General features: G+C 42.8%; 2 protein-coding genes across 6 annotated transcripts in view; one reads left to right on the plus strand and one right to left on the minus strand.

Moving 5' to 3' along the window:
- Positions 1-16594, plus strand: part of DOCK2 (dedicator of cytokinesis 2) — a 442257-nt gene that overhangs the window by 231789 nt on the left and 193874 nt on the right. The window lies entirely within an intron of this gene.
- INSYN2B (inhibitory synaptic factor family member 2B) overlaps positions 1-16594 on the minus strand; it is a 118809-nt gene that overhangs the window by 8504 nt on the left and 93711 nt on the right. For all 4 annotated transcript variants that reach the window (XM_054487365.2, XM_054487366.2, XM_063665343.1 and 1 more), the window contains 2 exons: positions 12350-14613; positions 11165-11239 (listed from right to left, as the gene is read on the minus strand). In XM_054487365.2, the coding sequence (XP_054343340.1) occupies positions 11165-11239; positions 12350-13695 (1421 nt within the window). In that variant the 5' untranslated portion in view covers positions 13696-14613. The remainder of the gene's footprint in view (positions 1-11164; positions 11240-12349; positions 14614-16594) is intronic.

The following is a 16594-nucleotide window of genomic DNA, read 5'->3' on the forward strand; positions in this document are numbered from 1 at the left end:
GTAAACCAGAAATGGTAAGAACTTTCAGGTTTCCCTCTTGGGGGTACCTCACTAATCTAGCTTACAGATCAGTGCTCCAGCCATCATGCTCGCTGAAAAGCAGAAATTGGAAGCAGCAAGAGCCCCAAGTCATGACTTGTCTGGAAGAAGAAACAGTGAGTAACAAATAGCAAAAAATAGATAAGCTCATGAGCAAACAACAGAGTGAGGTTCTGGATGCAGGATCTTGGCTGGGTAAGCTGAAGTTGGGTGAGCCAAAAGAAGATAAAAATTGATGTAGAAAGAAATAACAGAAGCCTCTCAGTTGTATATAACTTTTGAATTTGCAAAGTATTTTAGATCTGTGTTTTTTTTCCTCTTTTTTTATTTTTTATCTTTTTAAATTTTATTATTATTATACTTTAAGTTTTAGGGTACATGTGCACACTGTGCAGGTTTGTTACATATGTATACATATGCCATGTTGGTATGCTGCACCCATTAACTCGTCATTTAGCATTAGGTCTGTGTTTTTATTTTATCCTCATGATAGCCCAGGAAGATAGGAAGGTTGTTGCCCATTTAAACAGACAAGCAAGTTGGCAAAGGGAAGTCACACTGTAAGTTACAAGCAGAATCAAAACCCTATGTCTTAGTCTGCTTGGGCTGCTATAACAAAATACTACAGACTGGGTGGCTTATATGTAACATACATTTTATTTCTCACAGTTCTGGAGGTTGGTAAGTTGAAGATCCAAGTGCTGTTAGTTGGGTGTCTGGTAAGGGCTCTCTTCCTGGTCTATAGACAGCTGTATTCCCTTGCTGTGTCCTCACGTGGCAGAAAGGGGAGAGGGACCTCTCTGAGTTCTCTTTATAAGGTCGCTAATCCCATTCACGAGGACTCCCAAGTTCATGACCTAATCACCTTCCAAAGTTTCTACCTCCAAATATCATCACATAGGGCATTAGGAATTAATCTGAATTTGAAGGGTACACAAACATTCAGTCTATTCACCTAGTTTCCTGATACCTAGTCCTTTGAATTTTCGGTTTAAAGAAGGATCAAATGTTTTAGCCATGGACCTAACTCTTTCCAGCATTTTATTCTAAGGAGAAGAAACAAAAAGAGAGTACCTGGGCCACATTAGATTAGGACACATGGTCATTTAAATGTGCAAAAATAAAAATTATGATAAAAAGAATGATGGTCATTTATGGAATGAAATCTATGTGCTAGACACTATGCTACACGTTTACACTCCTTCTCTCATGAATTCTCACAGTCCCATGGGATAAATAATATTACCTTCATTTTATAAATGAGAAAACTGAGGCAAAGAGGTTAAATATTCTGCCAAGGGCATGTAAATATAAGTGACAGAGTCAGAATCTGAACCCTGACAGTCTAGCCCCAAAGCTTGTACACTAAGATGCACTGGACTGAAAGAACATAGTAATCTGCATCTGTATGAAATTCTGACTGCAAAATATGTAGGATGGTGGGGGTGGAGGTGGTGGCCAAGGCCTGGTGCTCCTGGATGACCACACAGTCCCCTGTGGAACCAGACCTAAACTGGGGCTGGGGTGCATGGGGGACCCTTTATGGACCAGCTGACCAGTCCACCTTGGAATACTCTTTCTCAATTTCAGGGCAGCCTTGAGACGGAGGCTGCATACCCAAAAAAGGTGCTCACCTTCTAAGGAGGCAGCCTATTGAAGATAATATCTGGGGTCAGCAATCTTGGGTCTGGTGTAGGCTGCTGATGTCTCCAGTGAGCCATTTTGCACTTCCTTCTCAGCAGTGGGTCCTGCTCTTTTATAAAGAGACATGCCGACAAGCCACTGCCATCAACTACACTCTAAGCAAGTTGGCCGAGAAGTGAATGATTCATGGCGTCTCCCTGAAGACAAACCATCTTCCAAATTCCCCTCCACTTCTTCTTCATCTCTTGTTGGAACATTTCTGTGGTCCCTGTTTCTACAGAACCCAGGTGCACCACTGATTTACTGACCTCCTGCAACTTTCTTTTAAAGAATTAGCTGTAAGAATCAATGGATGCAGCAAGGGTAGTTTGGTTCTTGTCCATTTGGATAAATCATGACACTTTGGAAGGCATCTCTGGGGAAGAATTACAGTCTCGGATCTTAGGAACTTTAGTTTGTATGTTTTTCTCTCCCCAGCCTGGAAGGGATATTTTTCCTAAAACTTTCTCTTAATGACCAGTTTGCTCATTTTTTATAGGGTTTAATTTTGTGCTTCACAACTTGCAGCTATTTCAAATTGGCAAGTCTACCCCTTCTCCTAGGGCATCTATCTGCTGTTGGGTCTTCAGAAAATCACAGGTTCTCTTCTTGGCACATATGTAAATGGGATCAAGCTGCAGAAATCTCTGCTGATAGCTGTCTCTGAAAGAAATCTGTGTTTTGGGTTCTGTGACTCTGTGCCAGGAAGATCTGCATGTGACGCCCTCAGAAAGGGTAGATCATCTCTGAGAAAGTTAACACACTCATTCACTGACGATGCAAGGTCACAAGGAAAGAGGGGAAGGGACAGGAAAGTCTTCTGAAAGTAGGACCTAGTTTTGAGCCCTGGCTCCCTGGGATCTTGGGCAGATCACTTAACCTCTCTGAACCTCAGTTTCCTCATCCGTAAAATGGGAATGTTAATCCTATCCACATTTTAGGATGGTTAGGAGTCTGGAATGAAACGATAGACATATAGTGTTGGGCAAAATGCCTAATGCAGTGGCTGATTCAACAAATGGTAATGATTATTACACTAACTTGATGGAGAAATAAAGATCGGATCACTCTGTGATCACCTGTGGCCTCTGTGCCAGCAGCCACTCATTTGTTATTCCTCTGAAATATTCAACTCGTGTAACTTTATATTTATGGCATGTTTCAGCCTCTTTTGCTATTAATGCATTAAAATAGGTTTCATTTTTTATTACAGATAAATTGCTGATGCTGTAAATCCTACTTCTTTTCCTTTACACTCTAGGGAGGAAAAGAAAGGGGCAAAGCCATTCAAGAGAATCAGGGAATAGAGACAAATGTCTTGGGAATCACCTGTTGGGACTCAGAGAAATTTTACGTTTTACATTTTACATGTACCCCAAACTTCATGGCTGTTTCCCAAAGAGACAATTTAAGCTGTGTTTGCTATTGGTTGTTTTGGAGACGCTCGAGGGCATTACTATGACGTTCACGGCCCAGCATTTGAAATAGTGTGGCTCAGTCCATGTTGGAATTTGATGAGAGCTGCAAATGCATCTGTGATTACTAGAAAGAACATATACGCTGTGTGCCTTTATCATTATTTTTTTCTGTGGACTTCATTGCTGGCCAGAGGGAGTACTGTGGCTGGAAGACAAGGTTCTCAAGAGTTCACCTGGCTCCACGCTGGGAGAGTGTCATAAGCAGATGAAAGGAAAATACTAAATAATTTAAGTGAAAACTTGGTTGCTAAACCCATAGGACTGAGTGCATATTGCATTTCTAGAGAAATGCCTTTTTCTCTGGTTAGGTAATAGCTTTAAGTGGCAGGCAAGGCCAGAGCTCAGTGGCCAAATTGCTTAACCAAGAAGGAAACTTCCAGAAGCACTCTCAGACCACCAACTGTGTAACCTCAAGTGGTTCACACAGCTCTCTGGAGCCTCTCTCTCCTCAGTGTTGTGAAGCCCTTGCTTTTCTCTTGCAGGGTGCACAGCTGTGAGGCTTTGGCCTGCATTCCAGGGAGCCTCCTTATCATACTCTGAATATGAAAACTGTGAGGGGGACGTGCTAGGAACGAGAATGCTGGTTGCTAGATACAAAGGGAGGCTCTTGCAGAGAATCTCCTTTACAAAATCCATAAGTTCTTCTCTGTCTGGTCCAGAAGAACTTATGAGTGGATGCATCAATAATGATTAAAATAAAAAAGCGGCTGGGTGTGGTGGCTCACGCCTGTAATCCCAACACTTTGGGAGGCCAAGGTGGGCGGATCACTTGAGGTCAGGGGTTCAAGACCAGCCTGGCCAACATGGTGAAACCGCGTCTCTACTAATAATACAAAAATCAGCTGGGTGTGGCGGCGGCCACCTATAATCCCAGCTACTTGGGAGGCTGAGGCAGAAAAATCACTTAAACCTGGGAGACAGAGGTTGTGGTGAGCCGAGATTGTGCCACTGCACTCCAGCCTAGGTGACAGCGAGACTCTGTCTCAAATAAAAAGGCAACCGGTGGTCTGTGGAGTTTGAGAAAATGAGCGGGTGGTGGTGGCAGATTCTGCATGGCATTTAGCCTCATGCATGGTCCTTGGTTCCCAAGCAAGGGGTGACCATACCCCTGTCCTGAAGTGGGGATGTAGTGGTAATGGTCAGCATTTGGACACCCACCTTTTACACATGTCTGCTGTTGACCCTCTAGGACCCACCAGAGGGCCGTTCTTAGCGTTTGGTCTCTTGGCCAGGGAGCAGAATTAGGCTTTAATTATTCTCAACGTTTGTTGGGGGAAAAATGTCAGCCTGAATTGCCAATCAGTTTCTGATCTCAGATGAGGCCTGAGGAGCTGAGAGAGGTGGGAGGAAGGAACGGTTACAGCTGAATCCCCTAAGTATTGCATAATGGAAGCCTGGGCCCCAGAATGGCCTGAGAGGGACTCCTTTTCTCTTATTGGAAACAGGAGGCATCAGAAGATATGCCTGCTCCATGAATAATCCTCTCCTCTCTCTTCCTTCCCTTGCCCTTGCCTCCATTCTCACCTGTACCCAACATATATAATTAGGTCTATATATGATCATCTAACCCTAAAATCAAAGCCAAGCAGAAAGGTAATTCATCTTTCCAAAGATGCAGTAAGAACTAAAGCCACTTTCAGGGCTATTTTACAAGCAAGTATTTTTTATTTATGGGCTGGTAGTCACAAAACTTTCTAGTAAATCAACTATCTTCTTTCAAGACCCTGAATTTTTACCTAAAAAAATCCTTAAGCTTTATTTGAACCAACCTTTCCCAGGGAGCTTGCTGCAACTGCGGATTCCCATCCTCCACCCCACACTCTCTGATTCAGTGGCTTTGGGGCTGAAAGCCAGCAACCAGTTTCCATAGACACCCAGGAGGTTCCAATGCAGATGGTCCATGACCACGCTTTGGGAGCACTGTCTAGGGCCTACATCTTCAATGTAAACCCTCATGATGCGCTTGGCTGAGTGGAACTCAGTGACAGTTGAACATTCCACTGAGCCCTAATACCCTTCAGATGAGTCTGGCATCTGGAAGGCAGCATGCTGTGGAATCTGGCTTGTTGGAAGACAGAACTGTGTTCTGCTGTGGCCGTTGCAATTACTATTTCCAGAATAATTGTGCAAGTGCCTCACCTCTCTAAGCTTCAATTGCCTAATCTGAATGTTGAGCAAGTGCCTGACCCTTCCTGAGCAACAAGTTCCTTTATCTGTAACATGGGGTACTTTAATCAATCTCATCATTGTGAGGATTAAGTGTGAAAACAAAAGGTACTTCAAGTGATCAGTAAATAATGGATCCTCAGTAAGTGGTAGCTCTCTTCTTTCTTTCCCTTAAGTTTCAGCCCAACAGATCTCTTTCGTCAGCTGTTATCATTGTAAAAATCATCAATTAAAGTCAAATAAACTGGCCTCCAATTATGAGGATTTAATCTGAGTGTACTTATTTCCTTTTGTTGAAATTACCACAAATTTAATGGCTTAAAACAACATAGATTTTACTCTTAAAGTTCTGGAGGGCAGAAGTCCTCCAGAGCTGTAAATCAGAGTGTCAGCAGAGCTGTGCTCCTTCTGGAGGCTCTAGGAGAGAACACATCCCTTGCCTTCTCTCACTTTTAGGGGCTGCCATACCTCCTGGCTTTTACCACGGCACTCTGACCTTTGCCTCTGGTGTCACATTGCCTTCTCTGACTCTGATCCTCTGGCCTGCCTCATTCTCTGCGGCCCTTGTGATTACACTGGGCCCATCCAGGTAACCCACCCTGCTCTCCTCCTTTGAAGTCCTTCACTTCATTTCATCTGCAAAGTCCGTTTTGCCAAATAAGATCACATATGCAGAGGGTCCGTGAGTTAGGATGTGGACACCTTAGGCATTATTGTGCCTACAAGCCTGGGTTTTGATATTTAGCATTAGACATTTAGCAAGAGAACCTGAAGATCTGATGTTCTAACTCCTCCCAAAGAGATCACTGGGACAGTTCAGACACCAGAGAAAGGAGATATTTTCACCTGGAGGGAGTTTTGTGGTTCCCTACAGTCAAACTTTGCCTTTCCCACCACAGCTAGGACAGAAGTCCTGGGCAATAATGTCTGATGGCCTGGAAGAACAAGGGTTTCAATGTCCTATGAAAGTGCAGCAAGCTCTCTGAGTCATCAGAGGAAGGTTCTCTCTTGTTGAAAGTATGTGGCATTCCAGTTATTTTAAAACTGGTAATCCATGGGCTTACATTCAGCTTAAAAAGATCCATTGAGAACCAGCTACATAGAAGCCCTCCTTCCTAATAAGAATATTTGCTTAATCCTTCATTTCCTCACCCAAGGGTGGTGGTGTACACTAATAGTAACAATGACTTTACTTCTGGACAATCTAAACAGCTGTCTCAAGTCGGCTACTGCTTTTCCTCCCTCTCCTAGTTAATAGAGTCATTTCTTTCTTTAATAAGAACCTACTGAGCACCAAGTATGTATGGGACACTGATCCATGACTTTGAGAGACTAGCCATTTGCTGAAGGAAAGAAACATAAACACTGTATTACAATGCAATAGGATCAGTGACTTAGCAGACGAGGGCTCATGGCGTGGGGGTCCTTCTGGGGAAGGATTGGATTGTGAGGTTGTCCAGATAACTGACATTTAAGCTGCAAGACTAAGAAATATCCACACAAAGCAGGGCAGAAAAGACATCCCAGGAAAGCAAAGGAACTTATGCAAAGGCACCGAGGAATGACAGAACCACCAGCTGAGCACCTAGTTCCCTATGGCTGGAGAGGAGCCACAGACTACCTGAACCACAAGATTGTTTAGCGGGGGAGTGACATGGTCAGATTCTATTTTTCAGGTGCAAGTTAGCAATCTGCGTGGAGGATTACTTGAGATAAAGGAAAAGAGACCTGTGTCAAAAAGGTCAATTAACATTCAGTTGACAAATGATGACAGCCTTTTCTGAACCTGCGGCAGAGGAATTGGAGTGAAGGGATTGGATTGAGCAGTTTGAATCAGTAGCTTATTTGGCGTATGAAGAGAAAGTCGGGGGGACTGTGATATCTTTATGGAGCTGCCTTTTGGTCAATGGTGTTGAACAAAGTAAATATGGGAAGAAAATTAATTTTGTGGTGAAATAGGTGTGTTTGGGGATATGACAAATTTGAGTTGCCTTGGGATATGAAGTGGAAATGTCTGCATGTAGTTGGTTAAAAATTTTAGATAGATAGATAGATAGATAGATAAAGAGAGATTGATATAGATATCAGATAAAAGGTAGCAGAAAGTGGTGCCACAGAAAGAAAGTCCATGAGTGCAGTTGAAGTGGTGGGAAGAGACTAAGAATAAGAAGAGGAGCAGCCTGTCCAGGTGGACCCTAGACAAACAATACCTCTTCTATTTCTCTCACCTCTCTAGCACCTTTCAAATCCTACATGGCCAATCTCTCTCTTCACCCACTGAAAACAGTAAGCTTGCAACTCTGTCTTTCCAATTCCTGAACAGCATGCTTGGACGGGAGATGAAAAGTTTTCTGGGAAAGACCTCTTATTATTTTCCTTTAAAACATATTGGAGACATTTTACAACTGAAACCAAGCAATTTTTTCCTGGGAGTTATGTCTAGAAAAGAAATACATGATCTCTGTAGTCAAAGACCTCTAAAGAAGCACTGCTGACTGTTTTTAGCATGAATGTAAAGATGAATGCTGGAGATATGGCTGGAAAAGTAGAGAAGGGGGTGAGGGAAGGAGGAGCAAGAGGCTTAGAGGGACCTCTTGCCCTTGAGAAGGTGAAAAGGAGCTGATTCCTTAGGGCACCATTTCCCAAACTTCAATCACTCATTCTCCACCTTCATGGTTTTTGCAAGATTCCCCATACCATCTACACAATTATTCACTTCACTTTTTTTCTCTAAATCCATTCACTTTTTAAATTTAAAAACATGTTTTATATAAAACAGGCAATATCACTTTTGGAAGTGCAGACCTGCATCAATTACAAAAACTATTTAAAAGGGCTAGTTTTAAAAGTTAAAGCCTTCAATAAAAAAAGTAAAAATGATTGTATTCTAGCTAGATAACTATTGCTTGCTCAAGGCTGTGAACCTGAGACCTGCTCTTTCTTTGCCGAGAAATGTGATAAGCCGGCATTAGGAAGGTTTTAAAGATGTTCTAGTACCAAACTCAGATTTTCCCCTCTAGGTTATTGGAAGGATTGAAATAAATTTGAAAAGAGAGCAACTTTCTTACTAAGTAATTTAATGTTATTTAATCTTGGATACTATGGTGGCATTCATTCAACCCTTTGGGTAACTCGTGCTAGGATTAATGCTAAGGAGAAGTGAAGGGAGTGATTGGGGCCTAAACAGCCTGGAATCAGCTTGTGGTTTAGAGCCAATTGCCACGCACTTCCTGTGGGGTCTACGGTAGTCAAAACCAAAGGTTCCATTCACCTTGATGTACAGAATTCCCTGCAAGCTCCTGAAAACCATGGATAGAATCTCTAGGCATTGGTGTTGGGGCTGTGCTCTTGGTGAGATAGGATGTATCCAAGTGTTCAATGGTAAGAGGAGAGCCAAGGAGGCTTAGGGAGCAGAGAGAATGAGTTAGATAGAACCAGATGACCCCACATGTCTTGATAAGAGCAAGCAGCATAGCCATAGCCTCCAGCTGCTGGAGCCTCTGGGAAATACCACTTAGGAAACCGTATGCATTGCTAACTTAGCAGCAACATCTCCAGAGAAGAAGACCCAGTGGGCAATCCATCATGAGCCCATCTGCTTTATGTACAGTGACATGCACTGAGCGCATCCATCATCGGGGAGAGAGATCGTGGCTTAACAAGGCCTGGGGATGAGTATTTCACATCACTTATTCATTCGTTTCTAAGATCTGACTTTCCAGAACACAATGCAAGTTTGAAGTCATTTGAATGTTTTCTAAAAAAAAAAAATGACAACTCTCATCTTCCCACTGTTACTACGATGGGGCTGTTGTTCAGATTTCTTTGCTTTCATCAGATTAATTGCCTGTTCCCTCGCAATGGCTTAGATACAAGGATATAGATTCTGTCTGGGAGAACAGTCTGGCTTTGAATGGTAATGAGGGATATATGCATACAATTGCTGTTCTTCTGGAAAGGATGGTGTGCATGAAGGTTTGCTAACCCAACCAGGGGTGTAACTTAATTTAGAAAGTTTGCTGGAGATGTTTGAATTAAGCGCTAGAAAAATGCAAACATTCTCAGACATGTTGGAAGGTCATAGTTTAGCCAAATATTGTCACTTTTAATTCAGTTTAGAATATCAGAATGTCAGAACTAAAAGGGACTCTTGGGGCCATTTAATTAAAGACCCTCATTTTTCAGATGGGGAAAATGATTTGCCCAAGGCCAGGTCATGAAACTCATAGTAGACTTGGAAATCACCACTTGCCCTTTTTATTTATATAGGCCAAATAGAAAATCATTTTAAGGTAATAGAAAATACATTATCTGGCTCCGGAAGAGAAGAGAGACTATCCAAAATTTAAATGGAGGTTAGTTCAAATTAATTCTACTTGTTTATGATGAATAGTTTTGTCCTCTCTAACTGTCTAGACATTTAATAATTTTTGTCCTCCTAATGATTAGAAAATTTGTTCAAGTTAGAAGATATAAAAAAAGAAGCAGCAAAAAGAGAGCAATTGATGAAACTTCTGCTTAGGCTTTCCAATGCTGCAGGGCTCTTCCAGGGCCCTCTTTTTTAAAGGAAGACTTCACATTGAGGTGAAAGGCATTTATCTGTGAGCAGTCCTGAATCTTGTTATTTGATTAAAAACAGGTGGCTCCTCTTTGTAAGGAGCTGACAGGTTCAATGAAAAGATGCTCAAGGCCCTGCCTAAGTGCAAGCACCTCCTGCGTTCCAGGCACATGGTCTCTTACTCAACGAAATCTCAGGATTCTGCCAGAGAGAATGAGAAGTTTTAAAAGAAGACATAGGCAACCCAATTAGGTTCCAGTTTGCTCAGGCCCTGAGCTGTCAGTTTTCAACAAAAAGAGAAATGTAATAGAGAAAGCAAAACTGTTCACTTTGGTCAACAAAATTAGATGTCAATGGAAATGACTGCTTTTGACCACTTTTCTACTATGCCATGGAAAGTAGGCTTCCAGCTAAGGGGGCATTGATCTTTCTAGTAAAAACATGTATAAGCCCTTGGATTTATACAGAGGTTCGCAGTTACAAAACACATTCACATATATTATTTCATTTGGTCTTCATGTCAACTCTGAATAGGGATAATTGTTCCCTATTCAGATAAGGAAAGTGAGCCCAGATTAAGTCAGCTGATGTCAGACTTGGGGATTAAAACACAGATCTTTGACTCCAAGTTTACACTGTATATCATGTTTCCCTTTTGTCACTTAGAAAAATTTACTGCAGCAAACTTACTCTGTGCTAGAAGGAAATGACATACTTAGAAATGAACATAAAGTTCTTATCATGGTTCTTGACTGTGCTAAGTAAGTGCTTGGCATGGCATAGCTACTGTTGAGGAAGAGGCAGTGTGGTGGAATAATTAAGATCACAGGTTTGGGATTTGAAAAATCTGGATGTGAGTCCTGAGTTTGGCCCTTTCTGCTCTCAGAAAATGCTCTGTGTGAGCGAGACTGAATGCCTTAACTTTCCTGAGGGTGGAATGAGGTACAAATGTGCATGCCAAGCTTACCATGATGCCTGCACTTAGTGTTTGATAAGCGTAGGGATGATTACATCAAAAGGGTATGCTCATAGACTTTGTTCTAAGGAAACAAAGCAATCCCTGCCTTGGAACCAGATGTTAACATTTCATAGTTAAATACCTTGGTTTTTTGGTCTCAGATATTCAAAGCCCTACTGTTTTTGCCTCTCTTGACTTTTTGCATTTAAAAGTTTGCTAGAGTGTTCAGCGGACCCTATGGCTTTATGGTCTACAGAGCAGGCCTCGCTTGTGGCCAGGTACCTGTATATGATGCACGCCGTGTTCTGGCAGGTACTGCAATTGTTGAGATCTTGGCCAGTTCGATAAAAGTTGCGCCTGCAAGACAGAGCATTTGCTGGATAAATCTATGGGCAAAAGTCACGTGGGCCACAAACATTCAACCTACTGGTCCCTTAGTCTCTATAGCACAGCATTCACGGTGCTCTGAGGTTGCATGGCCATTACAAATAAGGAAACAAGAAAGTCATGACAATAGGAGCTCACATTTCTAGAAGGCTTTATACATGTTAAAGATTTCTCAAGCTGACAGTTTTTTCATGCTGACAACAATCCTGTTGTGAGATGAGGGATTCTGCAGGTGAGTGGAAGGGAGGTTATTAAAACTCCTGACCTCTTGGTTCAGTACATTTCATTCTGCATCATCACAGTGTTTCTCTCCTATATGGCAGTGCTGATTCTGATTCATACAGCAAACGCCAGTTAATGACTTCTCTCTCCTACCGTTTTTGATGAGCGTTAGCCATTGCTTCTTCTTTGTCTTTAGAGAGCACTTTCTGGAGGGACGAGCATTTCACATCTAAACAAATAACTGCCTTTTCCTCCTATACTGGTGCTGAGTCACCCAGGAAAGCATTTTGTGACTTTTTTTCTCTTTGCAGAAAATGAATTGTGCAAAATGAATTGTGATCTCATTTCAGTTCCAATTAGTTGGTCATTGATGGGCCAGCCCAAGTCATCAAAGTAGTCAGTACAGGGGAAGGTCAGTAGTAAGCTGAGGGGCCATCTGAAGTCCTTTGTCACAATGACATGAACAGAAATACTGTACAAATGCAGTAACTTGCTAAGAGGAGGGGGATGGGGAAGTGCCTTCCTGCTATCATTTTCCCCCATCATGTATCAATGGAACCCTCATCTTCATAAAAATCATTTTTGATCCTACTGCTTCATTGCTGCCTTTCCCCATTCTGTTAACACCTGAAAATGAAAACAAACAGCAGTAGAAATCCACAAAAATCCACCAAAGCCTGGAACTAAATGAAATTCCATTAGAGAAAGGGAGGTATGTGGTTATGATTTGGAGAAACAGCAGTGCTTCAAACATTTTGGAGACATTTTTACTAAAAGAAACCAAAGCTGTCTCTGCCCCTGTGTTGGCAAATGACTTCACCCAGTCATTTTTAATATGAAAAAAAAAAATCTCCTTACCCTTCAGTGAGAGCTCGAGCTTTCTCCAAGTCTTGAATTACATTCAAAAGGACTTTAATTTTCTCTTGGTTCGAGTGCAGAGATTCCTCCACGGATTGCAGTCGGCCTTGGAGGTCGCAGAGTTCACCCCGTGCCAGGTGAATTTGATTAATGTCACTAATCTCCCTGTTGCTCTGAAGTTTGGTCTCACTCCTTGAAAGAGAGGATGGGAGGTGATTACTTCCTGGACAATTTGGAAACTCCAGTGTGTCTGACTCGGTGGGGTTGTTTGCCATCTGCTCCTGACACCCAGGGGCAGATTTCGATGTACTGTTAGTTTTGAGTGACACCAGATTCTGGTGATTGTTACTTGATGAAGGACGGTCTGAGGCTCTTCCTGGGTGGGCTGGCTGGCTGTGGGAGCCTTGTGAGGGGGAACTGTGAGTCCGTGGAGGTGAAGGAACACACGTTTCCTTTGACTGAGATGACAGTGAGCCAAGGTCTTTGTCATCCAAGTTGTCTTTGGGCAAAAGCAATTCAGGTTTAAGTTTCTCTGTGCCTGGTGTGTGGCTGGCAACGCTGGTGGCATTTAAACAGGAGGTGGATTTTTCTGAATCTGGTGGAGTCACCCTTCTCCCATCACCTGGACGTGTGTCATCCAAAGGGTGTATGGAGTTACTTACTTCAGCTGACCTGTCTGGGCTGAGAGCAGACTCTCTAACTTCCCAGGAAGGACTGTGATAAATATCATCTGGAACCTGAATGGCAGCTGTGGCTTTCTCTAAGGACCTCCAAGTTCCTGCTTCCAAGCATATGCTAACAGGACCATTGCTTTGCACCTTGGGGACCCTCGGGAGGAATGCGTGGGACACCTTGACCCTTCGAGGCCCATCCTCAAGATGCTGAGCCAACCTTAAGTAGGCAAGGTCGGAAGACACAATGTCCTGCTCAGAGAGGTTGCCGTTGACCTGGATGGCACTTTGGGAGTCTGTTGGCATTTCCACCAGGGACTTACTGGCTGTGAGTTTCTTCCTTTTGAAAACTGGGAAATGCTTCCTGAGACTGGGGGAAGTTTGGATCGCAATGTTGCGAAAGCCCCCTGCCTTCTGGGACCTGGGGAAGGAGAGCGAGTAGGTGGGGGGATGATGGTGCCTGGTTGCTTGAGTCTTCCCCATCACAGCCGGGTCTTCTGGAGTTCGGACGTCAACCTCAGCTAGGCCAGTTGGATTCTTAGTGGTCCCATCTTCCTTGAATCTCACCTGCTGGGATTTGCTCCTGCGGTGGTGAGGTTGTTTCACAAACTCCACTGATTCTAGACTGTTACGCTTTAGAAGCACAGGTCTCACTTTCATATTTTGCTGGGCCATTGAGCCTCAGTGGGAAGGATCAGGACCATACACTTCTCCTAGGCACATCTCCCCTTAGGTCTTTGGAGCAGTATCTAATGATAGTATTTCAAACATAGAGAACTGCTGGCCAGGATGGAGTGGTCCTCTCCTCTTAGTATGGGAAATCCTGTTGGCCATTCCCAGCCTCTAGAGTCTACGTAGGAACTATCCATAATGCTTTCCCTGCAGTTAAAATATTAATTCATTGTAGTCATAATTGCTTCTTGGAAAAACAAATGAGTTAGGCTAACTATTAAACATCTGATCTACCAAGAGAGCTGGTAGGCAGTTTATCAAGGGAGGCTGGCACGCGGTTCTGATCTTGGAAGAAGCTGGCTGCCTTGAACAAAAAGACAACAAAAGTACCATTTAGGGGGTAGTGCCAGACTCCCAATGAGTGAATTCCAAAAGAAACCTGCTACATCTAGAACATACAGCTTTTTGTTTCCCAGAGCATTAATTTCCAGGGTGAAACTGCAGGAAACTTAAATGCATCTTCTTTCCATAGCAGGTAAATAGGTGGAGAAATAAATGACCTGGAGGTTTGCTTGTTTGATGATACATGATGCTCCCAAGGGAACATTCCCATTTATGTCAATCACAAATTTCTCCTTTGGGGCCATTGTTTTCTTTCATGCCATCTCTCTTTTCTTCAGTGAGGGAAACTTATCTTCCTAAATAGCCTCACAGAACCCAGTAGGGTATCACCAGGATAGGATTGAGGAATCATAGGGGATTCAGTGGGCAGAGTCCCTGTTGTGGTGTCTTGGCCAAAGTTCACATGTGGGCATAGTGAGCTACGTCTGCAGCCTCCATGATGATGTATGTTTGCTTGGTCTCAGGGGCTGAGGTCTGAGACCAGCTGGGGTCTGAGATCTGCAAGCAGGCGAGGAGCACCTGAAAGGGAAGAGACAACAGTGGCTACTGAGAAGGCAGTTTCTGTGGACCTGGATTTCTCTTCAAATTCTAACTTCCTAGCTGAGTATTTTGAGTGGAGGGTCTAGGAATAAGTCAACCACGTGGCCTTTCTCTTGGTTCTCTTTGTGAACCAGGCACTTTGTGGGTGCAGGGCCTTGGAACAAAATGCCTGTCTGCCTGGACCCTTTTCTCTCTCCATTTCTGCACAGCACTCAGCCAACTCCTTTTCATCAGTCAAGTCCCAGCAATTTCTCAGGGAGCCTTTACAATGACTCCCCCTTACTCACACACCCAGTGCCAAGACCACATCAGGACCCATTGTACATCCTCGTCACATTTTTCACAATACAAATTGCAACTGTTATTAAATAAGCATTTGTGTATGTATTTATTTAGTGTGCATCTCCTCCATTACCCTGTAGACTCCAGGAGGGCAGAGGCTGGAACCATCTTATTCACTGCTTGAGCATTCCTAGCCCTCTTTCTGGCTCACTATAGGTGCTTAAGGAGAATTTGTTGAAAAAGTGGATGGTTGGATGAAGGGCAGGTCCTTGTGAATTAAAGAGAGCCTGGGCATGAAGAGGAGTGAAGGTCCTAGGGTATCCTGTTAGGGCAACAGGACCTGTGAACTCGTTCTGCTATGACTGCAACATTTATTTAAGGACAAAATTCTCCCTTGATGTCTTCATTTCTCATTGCTTTTCAGGAGATAAATGTGCATGAACTTCTCTGAGGAACAGCTACCTCATAATAGTAATAGCCACCATTTATTGAGCACATACTTTTACCATGCTGAGGACTTTACATGCATTAATTAAAACAACTCATATTTACTGAGTACTAACTAATGTGACAGATGCTGTTCTAAGCGCTTTCCAAGCCATAACTCATTCATTAATCACAAACTACTCTATAAGGTAGATAATATTTTTGTCCCCATTTACAGTTGAATAAACTGAGGCCCAGAAAGGCTAAGTAACTTGCCTAAACATATCCTACTGCTTTTCCAATATTGCATTATCTCATTTAATCCTTACAAAAAAATCCATGAGATGCCATTATCCCCCTTAGACTTACGGGGAAATTGAAGGTTAGAAAGGGTAAGTACTCAGTAGAGGAGCTAGAATTTGAACCCAGGTGTCTGTCATTCCAAAGTCCGCATTCTTAACTATGAAGTTATGACTCTGCCCTTTTGGGATCTGCATGTTATGTTGACAGTTGCTAAGAACAAGGGTAAAAGACCCTTGCAGCTCTGGAGAGATCTGCATCTCTCTTTATAAAGAACAAAACCCTCTTTTTCTTTATAAATTACACAGTCTCTGGTATGTCTTTATTAGCAGCATGAGAACAAAATGAGCCATCCTGGGACAGAATGAGCAGAGTTTCATGAGCAGGTGGTTCCTCATTTGCCTTGCCTATTTGAAGAGCAGGGATGGCCTCTGAGAGTGGCATTGTCACATACCTCTCTGAGGAGATGAACCTACTGGTCCCAAGTTGCTTTACACAAAAATTCCAAACAATGCAACTTTTAGAATTGGTTCTATGTTTCAATGACTTTGTGTAGGACTTTTAGGTCTGGGAGAATCCCGGAGACAATTTCCTCGGTCCATGACTAAATCCTTTCTGCATCTTCCTCCTCAGATAATAATTAAGCCTGCCTGGATACCTATGATAATGGGGAGCTCAGTACCCAATTCCCTAGTCCATAATAGTTATTTTCATTAATAGTAACAAATATGTATTAAAAACTCACTGTTAAATGTTATGTTAGCACCTGGCATTTAATCCTCAAAATAACCTCCTGTATATTATCCCCATTTTGCAGAGTAAGCAGTTGAAATTTGTGAGATGGTCATATGCTTGAAAACATGCAGTTCATACTCTTCATCTTTGTACTGCAGAGCCTAGGTAGTTATATGTCTACTTTTGAGGGTTTCCTTGACTAATTGTTTTTTGCCTT

This window comes from Pongo pygmaeus, chromosome 4 (genome assembly GCF_028885625.2).
Source record: "Pongo pygmaeus isolate AG05252 chromosome 4, NHGRI_mPonPyg2-v2.0_pri, whole genome shotgun sequence".
Classification (NCBI taxonomy): domain Eukaryota; kingdom Metazoa; phylum Chordata; class Mammalia; order Primates; family Hominidae; genus Pongo; species Pongo pygmaeus.